At 37.2% G+C, this 19353-nt stretch overlaps 1 protein-coding gene across 13 annotated transcripts in view; it reads right to left on the reverse strand.

The window, feature by feature from the left end:
- UNC80 (unc-80 homolog, NALCN channel complex subunit) overlaps positions 1 to 19353 on the reverse strand; it is a 225708-nt gene that overhangs the window by 43433 nt on the left and 162922 nt on the right. For all 13 annotated transcript variants that reach the window (XM_003925592.4, XM_074399089.1, XM_074399092.1 and 10 more), the window contains 9 exons: positions 18725 to 18819; positions 17637 to 17726; positions 16920 to 17021; positions 14926 to 15106; positions 13254 to 13522; positions 11329 to 11463; positions 9670 to 9808; positions 8904 to 9000; positions 633 to 803 (listed from right to left, as the gene is read on the reverse strand). In XM_003925592.4, coding sequence (XP_003925641.1) covers positions 633 to 803; positions 8904 to 9000; positions 9670 to 9808; positions 11329 to 11463; positions 13254 to 13522; positions 14926 to 15106; positions 16920 to 17021; positions 17637 to 17726; positions 18725 to 18819 — 1279 coding nt within the window. The remainder of the gene's footprint in view (positions 1 to 632; positions 804 to 8903; positions 9001 to 9669; positions 9809 to 11328; positions 11464 to 13253; positions 13523 to 14925; positions 15107 to 16919; positions 17022 to 17636; positions 17727 to 18724; positions 18820 to 19353) is intronic.

A 19353-nucleotide genomic window follows, 5' to 3' on the forward strand; every position in this document is an offset into this window, starting at 1 on the left:
GACGGGACTAACTTCTTGATCTTTGTTTAGGGCTGAACTCTGGTGCCAATTTTTCTTAACCATTCCCAAATTTCTCAATCCTCTTTCCCAGCATTATTTAGTCCTGTCCCACAGAGCATCTGTTAATTCTAGCAGTAGGATAATATTTTGCTATTTATATTGGTGACGTAGTTTCTGAAATGATAGTTTAAAAACACAACTCTTCACAAACAGTAAAACAAAAGAATACTTAGTTGGAATTGCATGCATTCCATGTTTCATAAAATAATATAATAACAAAAATGTAGATTGCCTCTTAAATTCACTAAATTGGTTCTCTTATATAAGATTTGCTTACCACTGGGTTATAACTGCTGGAGAAGCTCAGAAAGCTACATGCAATGTGTGTTTAGCAATGATAGCAAGAATATTATTGCTATTATTACTACTACTACTATTCAGAGTACTTAACATGATTTATTCAAATAGCTTAGGAACTGTTTGCAGTTATAAGCCATAAAGGGCTGAGTTTAGGAAGTATTTGTAAATAAAGATTGGGTTTTAGATTTGTACCCATCACATTTTTTTCTTTGTTATTTTTTCAGTGGACACATATGATGTAAGGCTGTAGCTATTTCTGCCAATAAGATTACCTGGTGAGGACCTCTACACTGTATAAAAGGGCCTGTAGGGACGTTGCAAGAGCAGCTGTGGCCGCAATCTCCTCTCGGGCAGCAGGTACTGTCTCCACCTGTGATGTCTGCCTCTTTAGCTTTTGTAGGTAACACGGAACTAAGGCTTCCAAGACCATCAGCATCTGAAGACTTTAAGCAATAGAAAGAAAATGAGTCACTTTTTACATTTGACTTTTGTTGGTGGTGTCACATTTAGGAGCACAGAACAATGGAAAGCATCTAGAGATATAATGAATTCTAAGCCCCCTTGACACTCCAAATCAAAAGTAGTTAAAGCTGCTGGAGATGTTGACCAACAATTATTAGTTCACTAACCACCTGTGACAAGGTGATGAATCTTGCCTTAAGGAAACATGGGGTCTAGTTGGGGGAATTAGCCATATATACAAATAAATGATTGAAAGAATAAGAGAATGATAATAGGTGGAGCTATATAGTCCATCTAGAGAAATAGGCTTCAGAACGAAACTCGAATTCAGGAGTTTGCTGAGTAATTTTCCAACTGCAACAATTTTGAGACAACATAAAACCCTTTCCTGGGAGGCTGGCTTTCTGAGCTTAAGGAATTCATAGCAAAAAAACTTTAGACACAGCCATCATAATGAAGTCTGACAATGCGTGCTTACCAACGTGAGTAAACATCACTCACTGGGTAGGGCCCACACTCAATTTACTACTGGGGTGTCAGAAACACCTTGAAGGGAGATGGAGATTAAGTAATTATCACGAAAAGTGGATTTTCTCCTCTAAAGTTGTAAGTGTATAACACTACCAACATAAATTTTTCTTTTCTTTTGAGACAGATTCTTGTTCTGTCAGTCACCCAGGCTGCAATACAGTGGTGTGATTTGGCTCACTGCAACCTCTGCCTGGTTCAAGCGATTCTCCTGCCTCATAGGTGTGTACCACAATGCCAGGCTAATTTTTGTGTTTTTAGTAGAGACAGGATTTCACCATGTTGGCCAGGCTGGTCTTGAACTCCTGACCTCAAGCAATCTTCCCACCTCAGCCTCCCAAAGAGCTGGGATTACAGGCTAAGCCACCACACCCAGCAATCTTTTGTTTAGAGATTCCCCAATTATGTTAAAGTTTATAAATTGAGGGTTCTAGAAAACAGCACTGATTGGTCAATATCCCAGATAATGTGAAATCAATATTTTCTTTGATCCATTCTTCTTCCTACAGATAACCATGAGTTTTTGCCATGCTCTTTATTAATGCTGAATACTTGTTTCTGGTAATATAATTTTGCCTGGAATATGTGCTCTAGAATCAGGAAATGGCAATTATCAGAATTTGATGAGTATGGAGAAAGAGTTATGATACTCTTTTGAGTTCTCCTATTTTTTGCAACTTAAGAAATGAGGCAAGAAGTCAGTTCTGCGGCTTTCTGCAATAATAAAAAGTACCTTGCTGCACACTAATTGTCTTACTAGAAAGGGTGGACAAAATTTTTAAAACATATTGAAGGTACCAGGTAGAAGCTAAGGCTAGCAGTTATCTTTTGGAGGTACCAGATGTCTGGGGGAAAGAAAGCTTCCTCAGTTCATCCAGACATTGTGCTGCACTCTTTTTTTTTTTTTCCAGGCATTTGTGAGTTTGTAAATTGCTTAGGGCCAAAAGGCTAAGGACAAATCCAAGCAGAAATGTCACCTAAGAGCCATGAAGCTAAGCAGAATTTTCAGTAGCCTCACAGTGGCAAGGAAATATATATTGGAATTCACGGACTTCCAGGAGGAGTTAGATCCAAGGAAGGCTGTATCCTAGGAGTGTGAAATAAATAGAACAGCCCTTGCAAAGACTGAAACCCAAGTTTAAATCAAATGAATCACAGATTGAATTAAAATTATCTGCCTTGCCCCTGTTGCCAGTCAGAGAGTAAAAATAAATCATTTTTGGAGGAAGATAACATCGGGTAGACCCTCAAAGCATTTCTAACATTTTTAAATGCAATATTCAGTAGTCAAAATTGTCCAGTCCTGCTAAAACCAACTGATCGAAATCCAAGGAAAGGAACAGACAATATAAACAGGGTCACAAGTGATCTACATAGTAAAGTTAACAGACATAGATTTTTATAAAACAATGATTAAAATGTTAAATAAGAGAGATAATAAAATGGAGAATTTTATCAAAACTCTGAAATCTATTAAACAAGTAGGAATTCTAGAACTGATCACTAAAATACTTGAAATTAAAAAATTGAAAGATACTTATTAATAGTAAATTAGACACAGGAAGAGATGAGTGTGAACTGAAACAAAGAGCAATGGAAAACATCAAGACAGAAGAACAGAGGGGAAAAATGATAGAAAATACGGAAAAGAACATAAGAGACACACATAGAGCATAGTGTTAAGGAGAAAAAAATGTACGCATACATAAATGGAGAGGGGAGAGAAAATGGGATAGAGGTAATACTTGAAGAGCTATTTGTCAAATTTTCTAAAATTGTTGAAAGCTATCAAGCTTTATATTCAGGAAACACTATGAATCCCAAGAAATATAAATACAAAGAAAAATCACAACTAGGCACACCACAGTCAAACTGCTTAAAACCCAAAGCAAAGAGAAAATATTAAAAGTAGCCAGAGAAAAAGACACATTACATTCAAATGTGCAGTAAGATCTAATGCTGATTTTTTGACAGATATGATAAAAGTCTGTAGAAGATGAAATATTTTCTCTTTTATTTTATTTTACTAGTAATTAATTTAGTTTTTGAGACAGGGTCTTGCTCTGTTGACCAAGTTGGAGTGCAGTGGTACATTTCAGCTCACTGCAGCCTCAACATGGGCTCAAGCAATCCTCCTATCTCAGCCCCTTCAATAGCTGGGACCACAGGCATGCGCCACCATGCCCAGCTAATTTTTGTATTTTTTGTAGAGATGGGGTTTTGCCATGTTATCCAGGTTGGCCTCAAACTCCAGAACTGATGCAATCCACCACCTTTGGCCTCCTAAAGTGCTGGGATTCCAGGTGTGAGCCACTGCACCCAGCTGGAATATTTTCTTTAAATTAAAAAAAAAATTGTCAAAGGTAGAAAATAATAAAGATGAAAAAGGAAAGAAAGGCAGATAATAAACCTATGATAGCAAAAAACTACAAAGCTCCAAACACTGGTTCTTTGTAAAGAGAAAACTGTTAATAAAATTCTGGAAATAATAATAATAAAAAAAGGGAGGGAGCAAAAATTCCCAGTATTAGAAATAAAAAAGTGAGTACAATACAAACCCCATAGTCGTTAAAAATAGAAAAAAAAAGAATATCAGGAACAAATTTATACTAATAAATTTAGGTACTTAAATGAAGTAGAAAAATTCCTAGAAAAATGTGACTTACCAAAGCCACCATTAGGATAAAGAATTTTAATTTTAAAATGTTCCTACAGAAACTACATCACTTACAGTTTTGTGTATAAATTATACTCAATATTTTAAAAAGACAAAATGCTATTCTGAGCCAGACACAGTTGCTCAAGCCTGTAACCCCAGTACTTTGGGAGGCTGAGGTGGGAGGACCACTTGAGCTCAGGAACTGGAAACCAGCCTGGGCAACACACTGAGGCTTTATTGCTCAAAAAAAAAAAAAAAAAAAAAAAAAAAAAATTAGCAGGCTGTAAAGGCACCCACTTGTAGTCCCATTACTTGGAAGGCTGAGGTGGGAGGATTGCTTGAGCCTGGGAGGTCAAGGCTGCAGTGGGCCATGACCGTGACACTGCACTCCAACCTTGGTGACAGAATGAGACCCTGTTTCAAATAAATTTTTTTAAAAAGCTAATCTGCACCAAATTTCTGCAGAGAATAGGAGCTTTTTTAAAAAGGGGGTTGGGAGAGACACATTCCAATTCATTTTATGAGTCCAGCTTAATCTTCATATACTTGATACTAGAGCCTGACAAGGACTTTATAACAATGGAGGATTACAAATAAACCTGCTAAAACATTTGCCAGTGGGTAGTTAATAAAGTAGTAGCTAAGCAAGACATCTTTTTTGTTTAAGCACTTGTAACTTTTGTAAGTATACAGAATTGGTTTATCTTGAATGACGTAGAGCTACCTAGAATATATCTTCTATTACTAACTTCCCTGCAATTCCAGTAATAAAACTCATTAGATAAGACCTTTTTAAAAAATAAAAATTACGGACATATCTCTCATTAACACAGTTGTAAAAATGCTAAAAAAATTGCAAACACAATCTGGCAATACTGAAAAGTAATAATTATAATATACAACCCAATTAGAGTTTATTTCTAAGGAGGCAGGAAAGTTTTAATTTTTAAAATAAATCAGTGTAACCTATCAGACTTAGAAAATAAATAATAAAAATCACATAATCATCTCTATAAATAAAGAAGAACATTTGGTAATATTCATTATCTATCAATAAGAAAACTCAAGGTAAATTAAGAATAGAAGGCAGCTTCTTTAATAATTAATTTATTAATGAATAATAAAATTACTTCCTTAATCTTACTGGTATACTACAACAAAATTCTATAGCAAATATTATTCTTAGTGATGAAATATTGGAAATCCCCTCCATATTCTGAGATCAGAAATAAGACAAAGATCCTACCATCATCACTTCTATTTAATTTTGTATTAAGGTTCTAGCCAGTACATTAATGATAGAGAAAGAAATAATGTGTATAAGAATTTGAGCCGGGCGCGGTGGCTCAAGCCTGTAATCCCAGCACTATGGGAGGCTGAGGTGGGTGGATCACGAGGTCAGGAGATCGAGACCATCCTGGTGAACATGGTGAAACCCCATCTCTACTAAAAATACAAAAAATTAGCTGGGCATGGTGGCGTGTGCCTGTAATCCCAGCTACTCAGGAGGCTGAGGCAGGAGAATTGCCTGAACCCAGGAGGCGGAGGTTGCGGTGAGCCGAGATCGCGCCATTGCACTCCAGCCTGGATAACAAGAGCGAAACTCCGTCTCAAAAAAAAAAAAAAAAAAAAGAATTTGAAAGGATAAAATACAGCTCTCATGATTTGCAGATGATATGATTAATTAAACAGAAAACACTAAGAAATCATATATATCAAATTAAAAATACTGTAACTTCATTTAAAAATGGGAGAAGACAGCCTGGCGTGGTGGCTCACACCTGTAATCCCAGCACTTTGGGAGGCCAAGGCGGGTGGATCACAAGGTCAAGAGCTCGAGACCATCCTGGCCAACATGGTGAAATCGTGTCTCTACTAAAAATACAAAAATTAACCGGGTGTTTGGCACACGCCTGTAGTCCCAGCTACTTGGGAGGCTGAGGCGGAAGAATCGCTTGAACCCAGGAGGCAGAGGTTGCAGTGAGCCGAGATTGCGCCACTGTGCTCCAGCCTGGCAACAGAGCAAGACTCTGTCTCAAAAAAAAAAAAAAAAAAAAAAAAAATGGCAGAAGACTTCAATAGGCACTTTGCAAAAGTGGATGTCCAAATTTCAGTAAGGATTTATCTGAAAAGCTTCCAAACCTTTTAATTTGCAAGAGGGAAATGGAAATTAAAATGATAATGATTGTCACTATAACCCAATGAAATAGCCAAAATGAAAAGACCGAAGATAAAAAGTGTTGATGAGGCCATAGAGTACTAGAACATTTACATACTGTTGGTGGGAATGAAAATTGAAACCACCTTGGAATACTTTTTGGTAGTATCTACTAAAACAATACATACCCACAGTCCATGACTTAGCCTAGCATTTCCATCCACAGAAATGCATAAATATCATATACAAAGACATATACAAAAACGTTCATTGCAGCATTATTTATAATACTTTCAAACTAGATACGACACAAATGCTTGATAACAAGAGAAGAAATAAATTGTAAAACAGTTACACAATGGACTATTATAAGTGAATAAAAAAGTATCAACTACTGTTACATATGTTTATACGAATGAATCTCATGAAATAATACTGAATCACAGAAGTCAAACATTACAAAATAGCTACTATATTATTTCAGTTAAACAGATTTCAGAAATAGGCAAAACTGATTTAACATATTAGAAATCAGGATAGTAGTGCCTCTATGTGATTTTTCAATCTTAATGATAGTTGTGTAGATGTGATTATGTTATGAACATTCATGGATCTGTAAAATTATTATTTTTAAATGTTTTATGTAAATGTTACACTTAAATAAAATACTTTTTAAAAATTAAGTACAACAGAGACTTGCTGCTACAAATGTTGAAGTCCTGTTAAATATGTTACTTATTCCCATGAGCCATATTCCAGGGAACAGCTGCTAAGGAAATTCTGATCTTACCGAGACATGAAGGTGTCATCTGGTTTAAACTGAGCAGAACAGAAAATTAGGGAGGATTAAAAAAAAATTCTACTTTAATTTAACAATATTAGACTTTGGCCTTTAACTCTCAATGACAAGGAAATTTGATTGTGAACTCTAATTCCTTTTGATTTCAATGCATTTGAATTTTAACTTGAAAGAGAATTTTATGTCTCAATGGAAATTAGGTAAAATTTGAAATGAAAGAATTTTTTAGTCAAACTTAGGTGTTCTCTGTCTTGCTGAAATGTTGATTTTGGAGAATCTGTATGCATTTTATTATTGCAGCGTCTCAATTGCAGACTCTCTGACATACCCGGTTAACAACTTCTCTCTACTCTATTTTCCATTCTGGACATACTTGGAACGGAAAATAGAGTAGAGAGATGTTTACATCCATGTATAGAATAGATTTGGAGTTAACTTCATGCAGGACTTGATCCATTCTGGAACATTTTCTAGATCTGTGGTATTAAAGGAAGAGCAGGAAAGTGGGACTAGGACCATGCTGCAGCTTTGCTCTCCTGAAGGATGCAGCCAAGTCCCTGGCTGAAGACGGGCATACTGTTTCTCCTTCCCTTGTTCAAGAAGACAAAAAGTCGAGAATGTTCGGAAAAATATTTCTTACTCATTCTCATGTTTCCTTCCAGTAAAAACAGTTCAATTAACATAAATCCTGGCTCCTGTTGGCCCTTATTCAGTCTCTTATGGGAGAGAGATACAGGCTTAAGGTGCAGGCAAATGGATAAAGATTTACTGGGCATAGTCAGCTTGGCTCCTCCCTTCTTCTTGGAAGAGTTTGTCAACAGAGTAAAACTTTTAATAGATCATATTTAAATCTCAGACCAGAGCCAACATCTTTGAATTGGAATGACTCATTCTTCATGTGAGTCTTTTGAATTCTCTGCACTTGGCAAAATGAAGGCAAGATTTATATTCTCACCCTTTGTGTTACAGAAATTCTTATTGTTCCTTGAAAGGAGTTTTTAAAAATAAATATCTGTTATGAAATTTTGTTTGCTACTAATTTACATTACTTGTGAGGGAAAATATTTTCTAACAAGACTAAATAGCTTAGCATCCGTACAAAACCCAAATTAAGGGATTTCAAATGAATGAAGATTTACTATTGTTTTTCAGAGTCTCTGCTATGTTTCCTAAACTTAGTTTGCTTCTTCTTTTCTTTTCTTTCTTTTTTTTTTTTTTTGTGTGTGTGACAAAGTCTTACTCTGTTGTCCAGGCTGGAGTGTAGTGGTGCAATCACAGCTCACTGCAGCCTTGACCTCCTGGGATTAAGCAATCCTCCCGCCTCAGCCTCCCAAACAGTTGTGACTACATGTATGCACCAACACACCTGGCTAATTTTTAATTTTTTTTGAGACTGTCTCACTCCATCACCCAGCGCCAGGCTGGAGTGCAGTGGCATGATCTCAGCTCACTGCAACATCCGCCTCCTGGGTTCAAGCAATTCTCCTGCCTCAGCCTCCTGAGTAGCTGGGACTACAGGCACTCACCACCATGCCAAGCTAATTTTTGTATTTTTAGTAGAGATGGGGTTTCACCATGTTGGCCAAGATGGTTTTGAACTCTTGACCTCGTGATCCACCCGCCTCGGCCTCCCAAAGTGCTGGGATTACAGATGTGAGCCACTGTGCCTGGCCAATTTTTTAATTTTTTGTAGAGACAGGGTCTGACTATGTTGCCCAGGCTGGTCTCGAACTCCTGGGCTAAAGGAATCCTCTTGCCTCAGCCTTTCAGAGTGCTGGGATTATAGACATGAGCCATCACAACTGGTCTAAATTTAGTTTTTAAAAGCTTACTTGTCAGAATGTTACAGACCAATATTAATCAGCATAACCTTTTCAATTTTATTTGCTTTGCCATATTTACTTATAACGAGGCATAGAATAAAGAGCTGCAGATACCTTCTGAATGATTCGGGAGCATACGCCACCACAGTGACACAGAGCTTAATGGCCTCACTGATAGAAAATGTCAGATCTTCATTTCCATAACAGAAATCTAAAGGAGCAAAAAGTAAAGACAAACAATCACAGTGGATTCAGCAGGAGATAAAGAAGAATGTATTACTCCTAATGTTATCATTCAAGTATATACTATAGCTTTTTATTGTTAGATTTTATTCTTAAACTGTGAAGACTATTAATTTCTTCATCTCAAGGGAATAAAATTCTGTTTTCTAGTTTTGAACGATCAGATGTAAAATAAAAGTACGTTTTTGGAGTGCTTAAAAAAAATCTCAGGTAATAGATGACATTGAAGGGCATTTAAATTGTCAAAGGTAAAACATGAGGCTCTAACCTTGAGTTATCTCTAGTTCTACATGATAGAACTAGATAATATTATTATTCCATGATAATAAAAGACCATTTTGGAGGGTTATTTACTTAGAATTACCCAAAATAATCCAACTTTCTGAAAACTGCAGTACTGGAGCAGTGGTCTACTGAGCATCATTTTAATACAGTTTTCATGGCAGAGAATTCTTTACTCTTAGGGATTCATAAAAAATTTAAGAAAAAAAATGTTCTCATTCAATTTCTACTGTTGCATTTATTTTTGCTATTTTGATTTAGTTATACACACATATATGTATGTATATCTGTGTATAATATATATATATAACAATTGCAATGAGAAAAAGAATGTCAAAGCAAGTTTCACTTTTACCTAATGACTTAAGAGGCTTCTCAGCTTTGACCAGCTCTAAGATGTCTAATATGTCAGTGGTCTCTCCCTCTAGGGACTGCAGCAAGTCAAACAGGCACTGAGCTGACACACCTTTGCTGGGTCCGTTATTAGCAGCATCCTGATAAAGAAAAACAATTTTAGTTTATTGACTCCCACCACAGTACAACTATAGCTTGATAGGAATTCAAGTTTTATAAATGCTATCACCAGAAACAAGTACAATATCTGTCTGGAATTCAGCTTATATAATTCTGCATCAGCAATGCTGTGGTATGATTTTGGAGTGGTACACCTGACTTTTAAGGAATTTATTAAATTCTAATCTGGAATAAAAGAAGTATTTATAAAAATTCATAAAAATACAGCAATATATGAACTTCAAAAAGTTCATATTAATGGTTCCCTTAATCTAAGATGGTATAACTAATGATATTTCTATAATTGATTGGTTGAATACTATGAATATGTTTGGGGAACATATGCTTATTTTAACTAACAACCCTGGGAATTTCACAGGTCTTCTTTGATAATGTATCTCCACATGGAGACACCTACAATTTCAAATCTATTTAAAATGACTTTGAATCATTCATTGAAACAATAAATCCTTATGAAGTTCTTCTGTGCCAGGCACCAGGCTATGCACTGAGGTTATAGAAAACCAAAACCAAAATACAAATAAAATAACAATATCACAATAACTAAAGCCAAACAAACAAGCAAAGGCAAAAACATGCAAAGATCTTGTTTTCATGAAGATTAAATTATATTGGTTGAGTGTGGTAGAAATTCATGTTAATGAAACAAATACATATAACGTGATATGGTGGTACATTCTCTAAAGAAAAAGAAAAACAAAGCAGGGCAGGTGGTAGAGAGTGACAAAAAGGAATGAGACTTGGAAAACTTTCCTTTTACCATTTTCTACTTTCCATCTCTTTTATGAATTGAATATTTAAAAACTGGAGAGTTGGTCTATTTACATGTTAGGATCTGAGATGAAAGCTGAAGAGGAATGTTGAAGAGAATTGTTGAAAGAAAAATTATTTATGATATGCACATCCCATTGGTTAAAGAAAGAGAGCTGAGAGACTGAATATACAAACTGACAATGACCAGACCATATATAAAAATAAAACTTTGACCCACAACCTGCAGCAACTTGCTCAGGAAACCAACCAATTGTCTACAATAACCAGCCCATGAATCCATCCTAAGTCAGGTTTATAGGATGTCAGACCACTAGCTCCAGTGGTAACCAAACAATAATCCCTTTAACAATTGACCCAAAGTAACCAGGACTTGCATAATAACTGAGAGCTTTCCTAATTTTTGTCCCCGCTTCCAACTTAGGACAAACAAGAGAAAGCCCAATATTCACCCCTAACCCATTGTATAAGATGCCCCACAACTAGTTAGCTCAGCTGCAGCTTCACCAATAGCTTTAATTAGAACATAACTGCAGCATCCGCTTTTTTTTTCACTGTACAGCTTTTGCATTCCTCTGCCTGCCTCTGCATCGCTGCCGAAACACAAGTGATGGTAGCCAATTCCCTTGCCACAGTACGCTCTAATAAATGATTCGCTTTTCTCCTTTTGTTGGTCTTTTCCCCCTCCCCGCCCACAGAGCTTACTTACTGGAAATTCCAGGAGAGGGGCCACACTGGCAAACAGCTGGAGCACAAAGGGCTTCCGGTGTAGAATGTAAAACTGATGACAGGCGAACTCGATGGCTTGACGCAACTGGGGGTTGCTTTCATAGTCGGAGTACACCTAACAAAAAATGCCCAGTGTTCAAAAAATGCCTTAATAAAGTATCAAAGTTGTATTTGCTTTTAAGACTCATGGTCATGGGAAGGGTGGAGGAAATGGCTAACTTCATAAACTGGTAGAGAGGGAATGTAACATGGTATAAACTTTCTCCAGATAAATTTAGTAACACACATCAAAATCCTAAAAATCTAAATATACTTTTTTTTTCCAGAAAGTTTGTGACTAGGAATTTATCTCAAGGAAAGGACTAGACATATGTATAAACATGCATCTATAAGAATGCCTGCTGCCAGATTGGTTTTAACAGTGGAAAATTTGAAACAACTTATTCATAAATATTGGTTGGTTAAGTGATTTGTACATACAAACCATGGAATAAAACTTGAAAATATAATATAATCCTGTGGGGTGTGTGTGTGTGTGAAAGAGTGCCAGAATTTGGAAGTATAAACAATGATTACCTGGGAGAAAGGATTTTAAGTGAACCTTATTTTCTCTTTAAACTTTATCTTTTGAATTTTGTAATGAACATACTTGCTTTGGGTAATCAGTAAAAACAAAAAGTTACTAAAAAATAGAGAAAACTGCAACTATCTAAAAATGGTGGAGTCCTGTGACAGTAACTCTCTCACCCCCATAGGTTGAGCAAACTTCACTTTGTGTAAGTATGTGCTGGCTGTGTTCATAATTTTTATAGAAACTTCCTTAAAAATAGAGAATTATGATGAACCCCTGGGCCCATCTGATTTTATTCCATACTCCTAAACATAGTCAGCTATATATTAGACATGAATAAATAAAAAATGTTCCTGCTAAATTACCTTCTCCAATCCCATCACACCACATTTACTGTCTATGAAAATCTCTATTCAGTTAGAGGTCAGGGAATCTCTTGGGAGAAATATCAGCTAAACACTTGCCATACATGTGACTCAGAAACAGTGGTTCTCAAACTTTCTAGGACAGCGGTCCCCAACCTTTTTGGCACCAGGGACTGGTTTCGTGGAAGACAATTATGTTACGGACCAGGGTTGGCAGGTGGGATGGTTTTGAGATGAAACTCTTCCACCTCAGATCATCAGGCATTAGATTCAGGAGCATGCAACCTAGATGCCGCGCATGCACAGTTCACAATAGGGTTCTGGCTCCTATGAGAATCTAGGAGTGGAGGTTCCTTATAGGTCATGGACCAGTATTGGTCCATGGCCTGTAGGTAGGGGCCTCCTGTTTTAGGGCATCAAAACCACTTGAAGGTCTTGTTAAAAACACAAATTACTGGGACCTGATCTCTGAGTTTCTGATTCAGTAGACATGAGATGGGCCCCAAGAATGTGCATTTCTTTTTCTTAAAAATTGGGATCTTTTTTATAGAGATGGGGTCTTGGTATGTTGCCCAAGCTAGTCTTGAGCTCCCCACTTCAAGAGACTCTCCCACCTTGGCCTCCCAAAGTGCTGGCATTACAGGTGTGAGCCACCACACCTGGTCAGAATGTACATTTCCAACAAGTTTCCAGTTGATGCTGATGCTGCTGACCCAGAGACTACACCTTAAGAACCACTGTCCTAGAAGAAATGGGAAAGCATATCCCAATTCTAGGGGCTCTCACGGTAGAAGGGAATATCGTGACCTCTTGCAAATTTATGGGGGTATTTCATTTGTTGCCTTCTGTTGTCATAAAAGAAGATGATAACTCCATCATTAAATAGTTTCAGTACAGATCTGGTTGAACTGCTAGACATGAGCAGTACTCATGCTAATTTTCTGGTTGGGGAGAGGAGGTTCTGGGTACCTGCAGCATAGTGGGGAGGATCCACTGGTAGCCGCTGAGAGAGAAGAGGTGGTTGAAGTGCACCGCGGTGTTGATGACAGTGGCAGCGTACTGCCTAAGCAGGGCACTGTCTTCTGGATGGAGGATCAGAGCCCCATTAAAAACATTGAGGAAAAGCATGATTTCGTCTCCCCATGGAAACTCGCTTGGCATGCCCAGGAACATTTCCTCCAGGAGCTGGATCCACAAGCTTTTCTGAAGAGTGTCGAGGCCAAACAGTTCCTTTCCAGCTGTGAGAACATGAAACAGCAGAGACAGAATTAGCCCCACACCAATCCTGTCAGCATGTGAGGTGATCAAACCCGAGGCACTGCTGTTCTCCGTTTGTTTCAGCTCCAGGATGTGAAGATCTACTGCTGAAATGCTTTCCAGCACAGTATTACTGGCTTTGATACAGCACTTCTGGTTTCTCTGTGGACTTTCAACATCACCTCTTTAACTAACCGTGGGTAAGACAGGGCAGGCATTAGCAGCATTTTACTGCTAAATAAGCTGTTGGTTTGAGAAAAATAAATTATTCCAGCTAGAAAATGGCAGGGATGAGACTATTGCTTGATCTTTTAATTAATGGTCAGAGACTAGAGTTCTTTCTAATCCTGATGAAGCTGAAGCTTTTTTTTTTGAGATGGATTCTTGGTCTGTCACCCAGTCTGGAGTGTAGTGGCGCAATCTCAACTCACTGCAAACTCCATCTCCTGGGTTCAAGTGATTCTCATGCTTCAGATCCCTGAGTGACTGAGATTACAGGTGCCTGCCACCATGCCCAGATAATATTTTTTTTTTTTGTATTTTTAGTACAGACAGGGTTTCACCATGTTGGCCAGGCTAGTCTTGAATGCCTGACCTCAAGTGATTCACCCACCTGGGCCTCCTAAAGTGCTGGAATTACAGGCGTGAGTCACCTTGCCCCAGCTGTCTGAAGCTTCTGGATGAGGACGATAAAGCATAGGGATGCTAATTTAAGTAAATTTTCTCAAATTAATAACTGAGTAACAGAATGAGGCTCCAAAGTGGGTCTCTTTCTGTAACTCTGTCTCTTGCTCTCAAATGAGGTATTATTTAGAGTAAAATACACAGATCTTAAATGTAGTTCATTGGATTTTGACAAAAATACGCACTAGGCATTCATGTAAGCAACACTCAATCAATATATAGACAATTTTCATCACCCTTCTGACCCTTTCCAGGAAATTCATTCCCTCCAAGTCCAGAGGCAACCACTGTTCCGATTTCTGTCACCCTACATGAGTTTTGCCTCTTTTTGAACTCATAGAATTACTGGCTTTTGCTTACTGAAGTATTCCCCTACCCTAACAATGCCATCCTACCCACGCTTCAATTGCTGATGATTAGCTTAGAGCAGTGGTTCTCAAACTTTGGGATAGCAGCATCAGCATCACCTGAGAACTTGTTAGCAATGCTAGTTCTTGGGCCCCATCCTGAAACCCGGAGGCGGAGGGTGGGGTCCAGCAATCTGTGTTTCAGCAAGTCCTCCAGGGGTCTCTTGTGCACACTCAAGTCTGAGAACCACTGGTTTTATAGCAGTGTCTGATGATTCAGATGCTCTCCAGTTAAGGACAAAACAAAGACATTAGAAAAAGCCCCAGAGAGGCTGTGCTTCTTTGTTTGATACCTTGAGGATCACTGAAGAGTGAAAACTCAGCATCAATCGCACTTCGAGGGAAAGAGGGCAGGCGGAGGAGGTCTTCTTGAAGCATGGAGACGTGGGACTGTTTGTGGGCTGTGGGTATCTTCTGGGTTAGGGAGATGAGAAACAACACCCGCCCTACTTCCTCCAGCTTCCGAGTGAACACCTGGGGAAACAGAAGCAGGAGGAGACAAAAAGCAAAATTAGAAACTCCAGAATTACAGAGTGAAGAAACTGAAGGAAAATCTTTAATGGCAAACTGGGTTGATAAAGTGGGAGAAGTGAAATGAGAGAGAAATATGGGTTTTTTTCCACTTTACCACAAGAAAGAGCAAACAACACTTAATTGCCTCTCACTTCCTTCTGCCTACTTTACAGAAGGAAATGTTCCTTATGGAGTTTTAGGCTGGAGAGGAGCATAAAGCAAGCATTGTCAAGAACAGTTCAGTATTAAATAGAGCCCATTTGTTTGGATGCCATAATATGGAAGATTTTCATTAATGAGGAGCCAGTCAGTCTATTTCACTTGCTTCTACCATTGCCACCAATGCCTTAAGCTCTTTCCTGGGAGTTTCAGGTTTGTCTTTAAAAAGAAAAAAGACTGAAGTGAGATCCAGGAAAAACCTATCTTGGGATAGAAACTCGTAAGTCCTTGATTGGTGCCCTGAGTGTAGATGGCTTACACATGGGGCTCTTGGTTCTTAGGTCCTTTTCTCTTGATGATTAGGAAGTTTATATGCAGTGAGTAGCTACTGAGGAAACTTCTGAGCCAGACTCATAAAGCCTCCATCTTATAATCTCCCCAAGGAACTTAGAAGTCTTAAGACTCTAACTTGAAGTGTCAGAGCAAGAGCTCCATTTGATGGCATTCTTTGAGAACATATTCTTAAACATGAAAACACACACACACACACACACACACACACTCACTCACTCACTCTCACTCTCTCTAATCATTATTGATTAGGGTTTTAATTATCTTATCCCAAAATCATAGGCTGGGATAATTTGGGGAGAATTGTTTCAGAAATTCTTGGTATTTAAGATCTAACAGTTTTGCCCAAAATCTCACACCTTGCAACACATTCAGTATTTTCTTTCTTTTAAATTCAATGTAGGCAGTTAATGGTAGGTATATTTTTAAGTACTTAAGTGGTCTAATTCTATGCGATTCTCACTCAATTCATATATTTTTGGATAGTTTGATGCCAAATTATTATGCTTGATATGTACAGAAAATTGAAATGATCAAGTATCCTGAAATTCTTTAGAAATTTTATTTAAAAAATGAATGTAATAAATAGGCAATATTAAAATTGTATCTTTTTAGAATTGTATACTAAAGCTATATTTTGCATGCAGAATAGTGACTTTCCTTAAGCTTGAAGTCTGATTTGAGATTAGATATTATGATTATTCTGCTCTTCAAACTTAAACCTAAATACAGCTGCTAGACTATATCTTCCTGTTTCAAGATAAATTAATAACATGCCCCAGGTCAGATTCCTGGTCAGAGGCAGAGCTGGGACGAAGTCCAATTCCTTGAACTTTAGTTTAACGTTTTTTTTTTTTTTAAGGCATACTAGAGTGACCTCTTTTACTTTGTAGCCTGCTAGTATAAACCACTGGGATAACTTAAATAGCTACATTATGGGTGTTTCCAATCCGATTTTACAGAAACGTGAAATGAAAATTTACATTTAGAAAATAATAGGTACATAAATTAGAAGATTTCTATTGTTTATACTCAATAATTCATCATTACTCCAAATGAGCATGTCTTGATACTTTTATGCAATCATCCAATTTATAAATCTTAACACACTATTTTGGGGAACAATTTATTGAGTAAGGGCCAGCTACTCTCTCCAGAGAGGTTCATAATGGAATCGTAGAATCTCAAAGTTGGCAACATATTAACAGATACCTACTTTAACAACATGACAAAACCATGGAGTAAAACTGATATGGTCAGACACCTGTTTCTGAATGAGCTCCTGTCCCTTCTCTGGATGCATATGTACAAGGTTCAGCTGGGGAGATACTGACCTCCGGAAAGGATAGATATCTCGAACATAGGTCTGTGTGGATTACACAAAGAGACAAAAAAAAAAAAAAAAAAAAAAAAGAGTTCAAAAGATTAAACATTTATTCTCATTTCGTCTTTACCCAAAGGTCTAAGCACTAGGATGCTATGTCAGGAAAAACGCAGCCAAAAGCAATTTACTAAACAACACTCTGGAAGATCACTGTAAAGTGATGTCAGTGGGCATCCTGAGGCCCCTTCTGCTCATTGGATCAGGTCACCATGGTCATGCTTAATATGATAGAAAAGAGATGCAGAACACATTCAACTTCCAAATAGACACACACGTGTATTATACGGGCAATGTAATATTTCACTGAGATGTAATAATGATCAATAACTAAGTGTCTTATCTGGCTTATCTCATTTAACTATTACGACTGCTCTAGCATGGATACCATTATCATTACCTTCATTTTACACACAAGAAAACTGAAGGGTAGCAAGTCGCCAGTTGAAAGCCCCATTGACAGTAAGATGGTGTGACCCAGGTGGCCATACTGTTATTACCCTCTAAACAGTGATGCCTCCCTGATTGTGAGCCACCTTCAGGAAGGCATGATGAGCCTTTGGCATAACTCAGTGGGGGTTGTCATTACTGGTGTCTCACCTTATTGTAGTGGATAAGGTTCCATCGTTTATCCATAAGAAAATAATGTGTTGACTGGGATTCTGGGATATTAAAAAACTCCAGACACTCCTAGAACAATAGCAACAAATTTTAATAAATGTTTATCAAGAAGATATTATGAGCTAGGTAGTAAGTTGACAGATACAAATTTCAAAAAACAAGGTAAACTCTTGCAAGGATTTTACATATATTGATATCTTATATAAATTGTATACATTAGATATGTATGTGTATATATGTATATATACATACACACATATATACACACACATACATGACTGCATATATACACACACAGAGTTATCCAAATAATGGTATGATAAAGACTGATAATGTAATATAAACTGTCTGCTCTCATAGTGCCCAAAGATGTACAATTATAGTTCAGACTTAGTGATGGACTATGGAGGAACAGTGGCACCTACTGGTCTCAGCATCAGGAAGAAAGCATGTTTAGAGAAATATTTAGGAATAATATAAACTACCATGTGCTGTGCACATTATATAATATATACTAGGTGTAGATAACTTGTATAACCTGAACTAGTATCTCAGTACTGTTGAAAATGAAACTGAGACTAGAGAAGTTCCATCACTTGATTTAGGTCACAGTGGTTTTGGTGAAGGCAGCGTTTGAATATACTTCATTTGCCTTCCTGCTATCCTACCATTCATCATGAGTATAAAAATGGAGTAGTTGTTGAAGTTGGGTCTTAGAAATTCTCTGGAGATATCTGAGTGAAGCCAAAATGAGGAGTAATGACTCTTTCTAATGAAATAAGATGCACAAGTTTGGAAAAGTTTTTTTTTCCAGAAGTCTCTTCTACTTACATTTGGGCCCAGAACTATGTTCCTGAAAATTGGATTATTTAAAGTTTCTCAAATAAAGTCAGTAGAAGTGTGGAAAATTATGGAAGGAAAAATCATAAGGAAATAATAGTAGAGCAGATTTTAGAAGAGTAAAGAAATGCATACATCCATTTAAAGACAGAAAAATGCCATTTTATTCTAAAATGGATCTTCAGCGAGGTGACCATAAGCATTGTTCAGTTAAAAGTCATTTCTACCTTCAATAGGGCTTCAAATTGAGTGTCTTCATGCACTGGTAACTGGGTTGGAATATCACACTCATTCTGTCCATGAACTACCAAGGTTTTGGTACCTACAAAAGATAAAAATAATAATAAACTGAATTTACTATAGGAAAATTTGCATTTAAAAGCATAAAATATTAAAATATTATCAATAAACTGATGTTTTTACTGTCAATTGCTTTTATTTTATTTATTTTTAACCTGGAAGTTTAAGTTTAATACATATATATTTTAAATATATTCACTTATTTAAAATGATAGGTACCATGTATGGCGTTCTAATACTTTTTGTACATTTTTATTTTTAGTAGAGATGGGATTTTGCCACATTGCCCAGGCTGGTCTCTATCTCCTGACCACAAGCAATCCACCTGCCTCAGCCTCCCAAAATGCTGGGATTACAGATTGAGCCACCGTACCTGCTGAGTTCCCCATACTTCTACCTGTATTTTATGTGCATAATTGTATTTAAATCTCACAGCAACCCCATAATATGGTAATATGATTTTTATCTTACAAATGAGGAAAAAGAGAAATGGAATAACTTACTCAAAGAGACACATTTATTTAGTGGAAGAGTTAGAATTCAACCTCAAGCATAG

This window comes from Saimiri boliviensis, chromosome 5, assembly GCF_048565385.1.
Source record: "Saimiri boliviensis isolate mSaiBol1 chromosome 5, mSaiBol1.pri, whole genome shotgun sequence".
Classification (NCBI taxonomy): domain Eukaryota; kingdom Metazoa; phylum Chordata; class Mammalia; order Primates; family Cebidae; genus Saimiri; species Saimiri boliviensis.